The sequence below is a fragment of the Protomyctophum parallelum genome (assembly GCF_964188405.1).
Source record: "Protomyctophum parallelum genome assembly, chromosome: 17".
In the NCBI taxonomy this organism is placed as follows: domain Eukaryota; kingdom Metazoa; phylum Chordata; class Actinopteri; order Myctophiformes; family Myctophidae; genus Protomyctophum; species Protomyctophum parallelum.
This window is the reverse complement of record NC_139719.1, coordinates 16342016-16355596: the sequence shown is the minus strand read 5'-3', so window position 1 is coordinate 16355596 and position 13581 is coordinate 16342016. Positions and strand designations below refer to the sequence as shown.

The following is a 13581-nucleotide window of genomic DNA, read 5'->3' as shown; positions in this document are numbered from 1 at the left end:
GTGTGTGTGCGTGCGTGCGTGCGTGTGTGCGAGGAGGGAGCAACCTGTACCATTTGATCTCTGTACTGACATCAAGGCCTGTGTGTGTGTGTGTGTGTGTGTGTGTGTGTGTGTGTGTGTGTGTGTGTGTGTGTGTGTGTGTGTGTGTGTGTGTGTGTGTGTGTGTGTGTGTGTGTGTGTGTGTGTGTGTGTGTGTGTGTGTGTGTGTGTGCATATATAATCCGGGATGAGAAACCAGTTGTTGACTCAAGCATACTGTAAAGTAAATAAGCCTTGCTGAGCCATGTGGCTCATAGGAGGACCCACCTCCTGTATCTACAGCATGAGGCTGAGCCATGTGGCTCATAGGAGGACCCTCCTCCTGTATCTACAGCATGAGGCTGAGCCATGTGGCTCATAGGAGGACCCTCCTCCTGTATCTACAGCATGAGGCTGAGCCATGTGGCTCATAGGAGGACCCACCTCCTGTATCTACAGCATGAGGCTGAGCCATGTGGCTCATAGGAGGACCCTCCTCCTGTTTCTACAGCATGAGGCTGAGCCATGCCCATGTGGCTCATAGGAGGACCCTCCTCCTGTATCTACAGCATGAGGCTGAGCCATGTGGCTCATAGGAGGACCCTCCTCCTGTTTCTACAGCATGAGGCTGAGCCATGCCCATGTGGCTCATAGGAGGACCCTCCTCCTGTATCTACAGCATGAGGCTGAGCCATGTGGCTCATAGGAGGACCCTCCTCCTGTATCTACAGCATGAGGCTGAGCCATGTGGCTCATAGGAGGACCCTCCTCCTGTTTCTACAGTATGAGGCTGAGCCATGTGGCTCATAGGAGGACCCACCTCCTGTTTCTACAGCATGAGGCTGAGCCATGTGGCTCATAGGAGGACCCTCCTCCTGTTTCTACAGCATGAGGCTGAGCCATGTGGCTCATAGGAGGACCCTCCTCCTGTATCTACAGCATGAGGCTGAGCCATGTGGCTCATAGGAGGACCCACCTCCTGTTTCTACAGCATGAGGCTGAGCCATGTGGCTCATAGGAGGACCCTCCTCCTGTATCTACAGCATGAGTCTGAGCCATGTGGCTCATAGGAGGACCCTCCTCCTGTATCTACAGTATGAGGCTGAGCCATGTGGCTCATAGGAGGACCCTCCTCCTGTTTCTACAGCATGAGGCTGAGCCATGTGGCTCATAGGAGGACCCTCCTCCTGTTTCTACAGCATGAGGCTGAGCCATGTGGCTCATAGGAGGACCCTCCTCCTGTATCTACAGTATGAGGCTGCTTGGTGCAGAAGCACATCCTCCCCCCTGTACTGTATGTACTGTATACGGGACTTACCACACTTGACTTGATGCCAAGCAGGGAGGCATTGGGTCCCATTTATATAATCTTTGGTACACTAGCCCATTTTGACCTGAGATCAGATTCTAAAAATGTCTTCTACATCCTGACAGTTTTCTGAAAAAGCTATGTTTCTATGTCAGTCGTTCTTCGATTTTTCAAAAATAGCAGACCTACAAGCTCATAGCGCGCCACCGAGTGGCGCGCTACGAGCTTGTAGATCTGCTATTTTTCAATAGCTAAAGCATAACATAATGCTAACACCAAAAGGGGTTAGTCTGTATACTTCCACTACGTTGCGTCTCGGAGGCAAACGTCACGTGGTGACGCGTTGTGAGCTTGTAGATGGACTATTTTCAAATTAGCCATAGCATTGATTTATGATAAATTATGATAGTCCAACAATAACAAATGGCTATTCTGACTTTTACTTTTACTAGGCCTACTTTTAAGTTGTGATGATACTGAACTACAGAGTTCAGTGTGAAGAATAAATAATTACGACCCGAGGCCGATTCTAAACATGCCTTCTAAACAGTTTTCTGATAAACGTACAGTATGTTTCGATATCAGTGGTGCTCAAACTATTTTCATGTCAAGGACCCCCAACATTATGTATTTGGCCTCGGACCCCCATCTCTAAATAATTTGTTCCAGGGACCCCCAGAGGCTTTAAAAAATATGTATATCCAAATATTTGCATAATTAAATAAAGAATGAAATGCTTCACCAAAAAATGCACCAAATAAATGAATGATGAGTGCCAATAAATGTGTTTTTCAAGATAAATTTTCTGCTGAAATGCTTCTAGTACAGTACATACATGAGAAGGGATTCCCAATGCACATTTGTAAGTATAATGCACTGTAAATGAGGCCACGTTAATGGGATGTTGTTTTTCTGACAGACTGAAGGGGATTCAAGTGGGACAGGGCAGCGATACCAAGGGGCATTTGGTTAGCACTGGTTTCTCAGATACTGTCCTCAAGACCAGTAGTTCTCAAACATTTTGGCGTGGATGAGCCCCAAATTGATATATACGAGAACGGTGCCTGTTGGGCACTGGCCTACTCGGAATAGTGTTGTAGTCGAGACCACCTAAAGCGAGAGAGAGGGAGAATAATAGAACGTTTTGCATTGTCTCGTCTCGAGTGATTTCGGTGGTGGAAGAGACCCGAGACAATTGGTCCGAGACAAGACCAAGACGAGACCGAGACAACGGAAATGTGGTCTGGAGACGAGACCATGTCTCGAGAACTACAACACTAACTCGGAACGAGCACAGGCCAATAGGTCACATGCACACACGTCATTTTGTAAAGAACTCAGGCCCCTTCCCTACTTCCTCGGTGTTACCGATGATACTAATGAAAGCTCTGATCCATTGTGGTCAAACAGAGACAGTGTTAATGATACTAATGAAGGCTCTGTTCCATTCTGGTCAAACAGAGACAGTGTTAATGATACTAATGAAGGCTCTGTTCCATTGTGGTCAAACAGAGACAGTGTTAATGATACTAATGAAGGCTCTGTTCCATTGTGGTCAAACAGAGACAGTGTTAATGATACTAATGAAGGCTCTGTTCCATTCTGGTCAAACAGAGACAGTGTTAATGATACTAATGAAGGCTCTGTTCCATTCTGGTCAAACAGAGTCAGTGTTAATGTTACTAATGAAGGCTCTGTTCCATGCTGGTCAAACAGAGTCAGTGTTAATGATACGAATGAAGGCTCCGTTCCATTCTGGTCAAACAGAGACAGTGTTAATGATACTAATGAAGGCTCTGTTCCATTGTGGTCAAACAGAGACAGTGTTAATGATACTAATGAAGGCTCTGTTCCATTGTGGTCAAACAGAGAAAGTGTTAATGATACTAATGAAGGCTCTGTTCCATTCTGGTCAAACAGAGACAGTGTTAATGATACTAATGAAGGCTCTGTTACATGCTGGTCAAACAGAGACAGTGTTAATGATACTAATGAAGGCTCTGTTCCATTCTGGTCAAACAGAGTCAGTGTTAATGTTACTAATGAAGGCTCTGTTCCATTCTGGTCAAACAGAGACAGTGTTAATGATACTAATGAAGGCTCTGTTCCATTCTGGTCAAACAGAGTCAGTGTTAATGTTACTAATGAAGGCTCTGTTCCATGCTGGTCAAACAGAGTCAGTGTTAATGATACGAATGAAGGCTCTGTTCCATTCTGGTCAAACAGAGACAGTGTTAATGATACTAATGAAGGCTCTGTTCCATTGTGGTCAAACAGAGACAGTGTTAATGATACTAATGAAGGCTCTGTTCCATTGTGGTCAAACAGAGACAGTGTTAATGATACTAATGAAGGCTCTGTTACATTCTGGTCAAACAGAGACAGTGTTAATGATACTAATGAAGGCTCTGTTACATGCTGGTCAAACAGAGACAGTGTTAATGATACTAATGAAGGCTCTGTTCCATTCTGGTCAAACAGAGTCAGTGTTAATGTTACTAATGAAGGCTCTGTTCCATGCTGGTCAAACAGAGTCAGTGTTAATGATACGAATGAAGGCTCTGTTCCATTCTGGTCAAACAGAGTCAGTGTTAATGATGCTAATGAAGGCTCTGTTCCATTCTGGTCAAACAGAGTCAGTGTTAATGATACTAATGAAGGCTCTGTTCCATGCTGGTCAAACAGAGTCAGTGTTAATGATACTAATGAAGGCTCTGTTACATTCTGGTCAAACAGAGTCAGTGTTAATGATACTAATGAAGGCTCTGTTCCATTCTGGTCAAACAGAGTCAGTGTTAATGATACTAATGAAGGCTCTGTTCCATTCTGGTCAAACAGGGTCAGTGTTAATGATACTAATGAAGGCTCTGTTACATTCTGGTCAAACAGAGTCAGTGTTAATGGTACTAATGAAGGCTCTGTTACATTCTGGTCAAACAGAGTCAGTGTTAATGATACTAATGAAGGCTCTGTTCCATTCTGGTCAAACAGAGTCAGTGTTAATGATACTAATGAAGGCTCTGTTCCATTCTGGTCAAACAGAGTCAGTGTTAATGATACTAATGAAGGCTCTGTTACATTCTGGTCAAACAGAGTCAGGGTGCTGCCATTGTGCTGTGTTGGCTCACTGGAAACACTCTGCTACACCATTGGGTCTCAAAGTGTCATTGAGTGGGGTTCCAAATGGCCCCGTACGGGTGTATAACTCTGAGAGTGTACAAATGGAACCAAATGAACCATTATTTGGTTCCATTTGTATGGAGTTATGGGGGCGCTTGAAATTAAAACGTTTGAGAACCACTGCGCACAAAATGGAACAGAGCCTGAATCAGTATCATCGGTAGGGAAGTATAGGGAAGGGAAGCGGCCCGTAAATTATGCTATGTGCATAACTGCATATAATCCACTGTGTTCGAGTACGTAGACGCCTGACAAAGCCGGATGCACCACCGTGGATTCAAAACCCACGACCTCCACGGCAGCGGGCAGGCACTTTGCAACCATCGCGTCACGCGAGTGGCTCAGTGATTTGTCCTCAAGGAGGTGAGGGTAATGGCAGTCACGGCACGCCAGAGTTTAAAAACCGCAACGGACACTCTAGTGGAAAACAGCAAGGTTTCCACGGCAACCTGGGTATGTTTAACCAATTCCCATCCCTGCACATGTGGTGAATGTTAAGTGCTTCAAAGAGAAAACAGCCCACGGTAAAAAAGGAGAGAGAGAGAGAGAGAGAGAGATAGAGAGAGAGATCCCTCTGGCTGGTTAGGCATACAGTGCATCTTAAAACATGACATTTTAATTCAAAGAGGCGCTCACCAAAGCAAAAGCAAATATGATTGCATCCTTCGTGCGAGGGTATTACATTCAATTCGACCGATTCTGTGTACAGTAAATTGGCTTTAATGAGCCACGGCTCCCGTTCTTCAGATGCAGAGTCAGGTGAAAGAGAGAACATTAATGAGAGGAAGGACGTTGCAGGGTGGAAGAGAGGAGCAGAGAGGCCGTTCAGTGGGAAGATTATTTTACTGTACCGCGTCCTAACAAGACCTAGTTCTGCATTCATCATGTTACGTTACAGTAGACAATGTACCAACATCAACACAGCAGAAGGCCGTTGCTGTCGAGCACAAAACCTGTATCTCCATATTTTAACTTTTTTTGTAAATGGATGCCCTACTTTGTCATAACGAGTGTCAAGCAAAAAGGAAAGAAGCAGAAGAAGTTACACCGTTGCGAGCTTGTAGATGCAATCTTTTAAACATTTTGAAAGTGAAAGTGTGTTGGTAGGATCTAAGAATATTGAACCAATGAAAAGTACAGTTTCCGTAGCGATGACGTCGACATGTATTCTGTATCAACACCAGAAGGGCAGAATAGCGTCTATATATTTCGTAAAGTCATCAGGAGTAAGTCAGTAAGTCAATTGGACTGACAGAAAGTGTAATGTAATAAGTAATAAGTAAGTAATAGACAAACTGTTATAGACGTTTTTGGTAAAATGATTAAGAAATATAATATTGTTTTGTTTTGGATCAGTTTTAAAATGTTCCTGGAAAACCTTGAAAAAATGGATGTAGGCCATTATTTCAACAAGGCTTAACGATATGGAGATTGGGGGTTTCTGCCCGCCAGCGCCGCTATGCGACTCGTTACATCTTACCTGAGTTCCTTGGGATCAAAGACCAGCTTGACGTCATTGACGATGGTGGGAACGTACTTCAGCGCTGCGCCCTGGAGGACCCGAGACAAGAAAGGCACGGTCAGAAACTGCATGTTCAGTTGGAGCCAATTAGCACAGTCATTAATTTAGTACCCCCAGTAAGCTGTTCCGGAACACTTTGGTCTGTGTCCTCAAAAAAATAATAATGGCGTCTCATAACGAACGGGCAACACAATTAACCGTGTGCCCTATAGCTGCAGTCTGGCCTTCCCTTGGCCAATCTGGATAATGAAAACGCTGTGGCTCTCAGTGACATGCGTTACAGCCTTATAAAGCACATGTCGCCTTCCGCAGGCCACTTAAAAGGAGTAGCTCACCCAAAAAAGTACTTATTTCTATCAATCACACACACGCCACATGAAGCTTTGACTACATGGAGATTGAGTTTTTTTTTTTTTTTTCCTGGGTTAGGGTTTCCTGAACCAATAATTTGATGACCAGCTGAGTTGATTCAGTGTCCTACTGTCTACTGAGTGTAGAGTGTAGTCTCCTACTGAACAATGACCCAGACATTGAATTATAGGCTCAGGAATGGGACAAAAACTAAAGAAAGTCTCGATCAATTCAAGGCTTTATGGGGTGTGCATTTATGAAATTGTACTGAGCCGTACTAGAGCCGTACAAATGGGGGTCCGCAGGGTACTAAAGGTACATTTGGGGGTCCTTGACATGAAAAGGTTTGAGAACCACTGAGTGGATTAGAGGGTAAGGGGTTGTTAAGGAAGGAAGATGAAGTTAATGAACTGTATACTGTTGAACACCGACTACTATCGACATTCTCCCATCTCATCTTTCAGCCTGCCTAGAACTACAGGAAGTGAACCAACAGTGGACAAACACAGAGGAACTACATTCTCCCATCTAGTCCTTTAGCCTGCCTAGAACTACAGGAAGTGAACCAACAGTGGACAAACACAGAGGAACTACATTCTCCCATTTCGTCCTCTAGCCTGCCTAGAACTACAGGAAGTGAACCAACAGTGGACAAACACAGAGGAACTACATTCTCCCATCTCGTCCTTTAGCCTGCCTAGACCTACAGGAAGTGAACCAACAGTGGACAAACACAGAGGAACTACATTCTCCCATCTCGTCCTTTAGCCTGCCTAGACCTACAGGAAGTGAACCAACAGTGGACAAACACAGAGGAACTACATTCTCCCATTTCGTCCTCTAGCCTGCCTAGAACTACAGGAAGTGAACCAACAGTGGACAAACACAGAGGAACTACATTCTCCCATCTCGTCCTCTAGCCTGCCTAGACCTACAGGAAGTGAACCAACAGTGGACAAACACAGAGGAACTACATTCTCCCATCTCGTCCTCTAGCCTGCCTAGACCTACAGGAAGTGAACCAACAGTGGACAAACACAGAGGAACTACATTCTCCCATCTCGTCCTTTAGCCTGCCTAGAACTACAGGAAGTGAACCAACAGTGGACAGACACAGAGGAACAGAAGAGGAAAATAGAAATATAAGAACAGTCAGAGAAAATACCACATCTGCCAATTCAACTCAACGTATTAGATGTATACAATGAAGTTTTATAGCATCTAAATGTTTTTTTATTTTTTGTTTTGTTTCTTACCTCGGAATGAATTACAAATAAATAATCCACATTGGATGGTGTGGCAGACTGCCAATTATACAACAGGTCGTTTTGAGGAAGCAATCTGCTTGGTTGAAACAGCTTTCTAGCCGTGCTTCAAACCACATTATTTCAACGCCTAATCAAAACAAACAATTCAGCCGTGCTTTTCTCTCAGAGTGCAGCAGACTCAGTCGCTAGGCTAGCTAGTTTCTTGGGACATTTGTGGTCGTAGTGACTACATCTGTCATTGAACATTATGAATTTTTCAGTGATTCTCTTAGTTTTAAGGGCAACTGTTGTTTAACTTACTTCTGCGTTGCTTTGCTGCAGCATCGCAGGCGTGCATTCATTACATTATTCTCGTGTAATATTGCTTAATTATGTCAGCGATCAACTAAGCCTGTGGTTCCCAATGTGGGGTGGAGGGTCCAAATGGACCCTTACAGGTCTGTTACTCAGAGAGTGTACACATGGAATCAAGATGAGACTTGTATGGGTCCATTTGGTTATTAATTGTACACTCGCAGAGTTAAATAAATGAACATGTTAGAGTGTAGATTATGGTCCCGGAGTTAGAGACATGGCATTGAATCCCCATTCGATACCCAATTGCACATCAAACAGGGGATCATTGAAATGAAATAAAAAAGGGTTGAGATCCACTAGATCCAAGTAGCTGGCCTCACATGAACGACCAATCGATACGCGGCGGAGGTCTCAGTGAAAGCCTGTCAGAGCAGTCAGCCTAGTGAGGCTACCATGGATCAATAGTCAGTAATGGCTGGGGAGAGCGTGTGTGCTTTATTGAACCCAGGTAGTGATTCCACACTCACTGTGTGTCTCCCAGTCTGTCCTGAGACCCATATCTCCATTAAAAGGTGTGCAGTTAATCCAACCGATCAATGTAATTAAAAAGAAAAATGATAATCGATCGTTTAATGAAACATGATTGATGCCCATTATGTCATTATAGGCAAAAATGTCAAATAATTTAACACATTTCAATTATTTCAACAATTCAAAATAGTGATAAGTGCATGTACGACCGTACATGGTGAGGACTGTGGGATAGTCCAGCTCTCCCACGGTCGTCGCCATGTTTGAATGCCCCATCTTTGAATGTTATTCGGTCGGACACTTCTCGAGATACAGTATATGTGAACTACAGGAACACTCCATTTTCAGCGAAAGCCTTCCTCGCATTAACGTGAAACAGAACATGCACTAGTGTAGAGCCCTGTGGGACTCCATATGGGGTTTTAAGTGGTTAAGCGAGCGGGCCTGGCCCTAGACGAGCAAACAAAACATCCTGGAGCCTTGGATCTCTCTCTCTAATGAAGTCATCAACAGTGCAGCTCTGACTGGCTGATTACGGCGCCATCCGTTAATAATGGCGAGCGATTATCTGAGCTGACGCCTCCCCCTCTCTCTGAGTGACTGATGGAAATGCCAGCCAAGGTGGGTCGGAGGGTGGTTATGCAGCATCTGTGCATATTAGCGGAGGTGCCAGTCTCTCTCTCTCTCTCCATCCATACAGACCGAGTACAGCACACAGACGTGTGCGACGCAGGGATGGGGGGGCTTGTTGGCAGTGCACAGGTATTCAAGTGCTGTGGTTAAAGCAGCACTAGTAACTTTTTTTAAATGATTACATTTTAAATGTATCAAAATCTGTATGGTAGAGTATGTTAATTCTTTCTATGCGAGGTACAAATATATTCGTACCTCCCAGCTATGGGGTGTTATCAGCCTCGTATACTCCGTGTATATACTGTAGTGGTTGAGGACCACAGCAGCTTTTAACATTGATCCGGTTGCTATACAACGCCTCCATCACCACCGGCTATGGGACATTACAACTCCTCTCCATTAACCTCGGTTCAAAGCAGGATTTTCAAACCTCCATCACTCGGGAATCTCGGAGAGCTTGGAGAGTCCTTGGTGATCCTCAGCCATCCAAAGTTCGGATGTAATTTGTGACTTGTCTCGCATCACTTATGGCGACAGGTAAACAGTGTGTGCTAATGCTAATGATAGCAAATGTTGCAGTGAGTGTGTGCATGGGGCTACAGCGGGGATGAAATCGACTCTCTTAAAGTGGACGGTGGACTCTCTTAAAGGCGGTGGCATAGGTTGACTACAATTATGCTACCAGCTAGCTAGCAGCAAAGTTAATAGTAGATTCTTAGGGGCCTTTTTTGCCTTTATTGATCCACAAGGTTGTCGTTTGGCGCTGCGTTTTGGGCTTTTGGATACTGTTACTTGTGGAGCTTTCATGCAACGCCGGCTGTAGTTATGATCAAACATGAAAACAGAAAAAGTTAGAATACGGAGCCACAAGGTTTCTGTTCGATAGAGTGTGTTTTGGACTGGTTGTTGGAAACGTGGACCTGCTTAACCCATTTAGACCTACCATCGATTCTACAAATGTCTTCGAACAGTTCTGTGAAAACCCCATGTCCCTCTGTCAGTTGGGTTCAAAAAGGTTTCATGTCAAGGAACCCCAAACACATGGGCGGAGCTTGAGGGGGTTCAGGGGGTGCACTGCACCCCCTGGCAAAAAAAGTTTTTTTTAAACTTAACTTCTGGCTTCTGACTGTAGTTTGTAATCATCTCTCTTATCATGATATGATGACTCGCTGTATGGCTGTAGTGCATGTGTGTATGTGTGTGAGCTGCTGTACTACCTAAATAACTCATTTTTAGGGGTTAGGGCATTGTAAAAACGCTAAAATAATAAAATAAAGGTCAAAGCAGTCGCACACCCAGGCGTCAAGTTCAAGCTCCGCCTATGTAATTGGCCTCCGACCCCCATCTGAAAATATGTAGTTCCAGGGACCACCCCCCCCCCCCCAGAAGCAAAGATTTTAGTTTAAAAATGTTCGCTCTGAAAGAATATATATTCAAAGATTTACGCAACATTTTCACGATTTTTCAAAAATAGCAGACCTACAAGCTTGTAGTGCGCCACTATGAGCTTGTAGATCTGCTATTTTGCATATACTCATTCAATAGCTAAATTATAACAATGTTTAAAACACCAAAAGGGGTTCCCTCCCAAAATGGGTTAACTGCCAGTATGTGAGTGAAGGCTGTGTTAGCACTTAGCAGCACACAGGGAACATGCCAGCAGCTTTTGTTACGGACTTGGCGTTCAACGAAATGAAACATCACAATGAATCCTGTCAGAGCTCGAGGGCCCCGACATATTTTAATGCATGTTGTAGCGCCAACGCAATTTCTGGACATCTTGCCACCTGCCTGGCAGCCATTTAAAAAAAAATCGGGAGCCACGCCACCTGTCTTCATGCCGTTATCTCAGAGCGCGCCGACGATGCTAGGGGGCGAATGCCTAAACACGCACAGTCACACACACACACACACACTCCGTTTTGTTTCCTCAGAACTTGTCTCATTAGCAGGCCTGTCGTAATTATTACATAATGGCCTGATGAGGCGAGGTACTGGTAGCATTCTCCATCTGCTTGGAATGAGCTTCAGAAGTCCTTAAAAATCTGTCTGGGTCTTTTCAGGACAATGATTTTACAAACACTTTTGATCTACAAGCATCTTTGAATATATATTCTTTCAGAGCGAACGTTTATAACTAAAATCTTTGCGTCTGAGGGGGGGGGGGGGGGGGGGGGTCCCAGAACAACATTTTCAGATGGGGGCCCATTACTTATCATTTTTGGGGTGCTTGACATGAAATATTGAGCACCATTGATGCTCTGATGAAACATAGGTATTTCAGAAAACTGTTTTTTTTTTCGACGTCAGGCCTAAATGGGTTTGGTTTATTAACATGATGTTTGGTTAATCATTACATATTTTCTGTCGTCCTGATTCATGTGTTTTAATTATTGCTGTATTCTGTATGAGTCTGTCCATCTGTTGTTGAGTGAGTATTGTGTTCTGTGTTCCAGCTGTACAATTGAAAACGAGGGCCTTCCCCTCAACTGCATTCAGAGTCTATAGTAGCAATTACTCGGCATAATTGTAAGGATTGTCAATCTGTTGAAAAACAGCGGAAAAAGCCATGCTTGTAGATCGTTAAGCTATCGTCTTTGCCGTCTACGCATACAATTACAAAATGCATGTCATTAGTACATTCATTTAATGGCATTAGTGAATAGTGACACCGGCATTTAAGTGACAGTATTTGTCATATCTAACCTAAGCAATTTTTGTTTACAAAGCCTAAACGCCAAACTGAAGCTTATTTATGTGTTCCAATGTTCAATGCAAAAAACCATCGCAGATATTTGTAGGACCAAAAAACTAATATTTCAGCGGCATTCGCATTCATAACAGCACACAATAGAAATCAGCAGTCCTAAATTCTTTACACACACACACACACACACACACAGGCCATGGGAGGTTGAACGTGGCATTTGAAAAGGCACAGCTTGATGGCGATCAAGACTCTCTCAACTATCAATCGCCTGCAGTACTAAACACCCACCCACCCTCTGGTAAACAGCCGAGTGCATCTGTTGCACCTTAAAAAATTATAAATAAGTCACACACACACACACACAGTCACACACACAGTATTATGTGCTCTGCTTTCTAAAAGAATGCCACCTGTTACACTGTGCTGTGTCAAGTCGAGCTACAGTACAGCAGCTCTCAAAAGAGAGTGAGTGAGACAAAATCACCACTCACTGATGTGTGGCTCACTGTCCCAGTCGTTTGAACACGATTATGAGTGTTTGTGTATGTGTACACGCACATGCGCACGTACGTGTGGGCGCGCATGCGTGTGACTTTCATTGTGTTAGAATTTGAGAAACATTGTTCCTGCTACTCACAAGAGAAACGGTACATTGTCCCCCCCGTAGATTATGTGCTATGAGGATTTTAAATAATCCCAACTGTTACACCCTAAAAAAAACGCCTTATTTTCTTATCAACTAGTACCAACAAGGTCAACTAATGGATTTACTAGTCAACTAGTTGAATAGTCGACTAGTTGAATAGTCGACTAGTTGCTTAAAGCCCTATATGTGTGTACACTATACAGTACGTGTCTGTATGCTTGTGTATGTGTGCGTATGCACATGTATGTGTGCCTAAGTGTGTACATCTCCCCCTGTGTATACTACCCACATGTGCAATGCATGTGTATGTGTGTGCACCGTGCACTGTCCAGATGTCTATCAGTATAATAGGATAAAGTCTTGACGTGTGACAGAGTGTTTACAATTCGTGTGTTTGTATGTGTATGCATAAATCCAATTGTGCGCGTATCTGCGTGTGTTTATGTGTCCGTAAGCATGTGTATGTGTCGGCATGCGTGTGCGTGTATGTGTGTATGTGTGTGTCATCATGCGTGTGCGTGCGTGTATGTGTGTATGTATGTGTCATCATGTGTGTGTGTGTGTGTGCACGCTGGCCAGATGTTCGGTAGGATAAGTCTGGAGGTGTGACAGAGAGCGCTTATTAACTTACAGCTGTCACACACACATACACACGTGCACACACACGCACCCAAAAGCCTGTGCGTTCCTCAAGATCATTTTTTTTCCGCAGTTTTAAAATAATTCAAAAGAAACAGCGGATTTATCCGGGACCTGATGACGAGGCCGTCTCATTATGATGACGAAACCGGAAATCAAGTCATCATATGGGCTGCTAGTGCTTCTGGGAAATTGAGCTCAATGTAAGTGGACGGGGGGTTTGTTTGGACTACAATGCCTTATGGAGGCGGATCCTGTAGCGCATTGTAATGGCCGCTGGTACTGATGATCAAAACATGCGGACGGTTCGGATTTTCATCTTTGAAAGCTGCAAATACTTCAGCGTATGCTCTAAAGGTAATAAAACAATCTCGGCAGCATAGAATATTTGATTAACACTAGCATGTCTGTATTCAGCAGGCTATATGATAATGCCGGTTTTAGCGTGCCCTCCGAAAAATAAAGTCAGACATTTGA

General features: G+C 44.0%; 1 protein-coding gene across 1 annotated transcript in view; it reads right to left on the bottom strand.

Moving 5' to 3' along the window:
• The window catches only part of dock1 (dedicator of cytokinesis 1), a 459680-nt gene that overhangs the window by 299079 nt on the left and 147020 nt on the right, over positions 1-13581 (bottom strand). The window contains exon 24 of the mRNA XM_083788125.1: positions 5988-6058. Coding sequence (XP_083644251.1) covers positions 5988-6058 — 71 coding nt within the window. The remainder of the gene's footprint in view (positions 1-5987; positions 6059-13581) is intronic.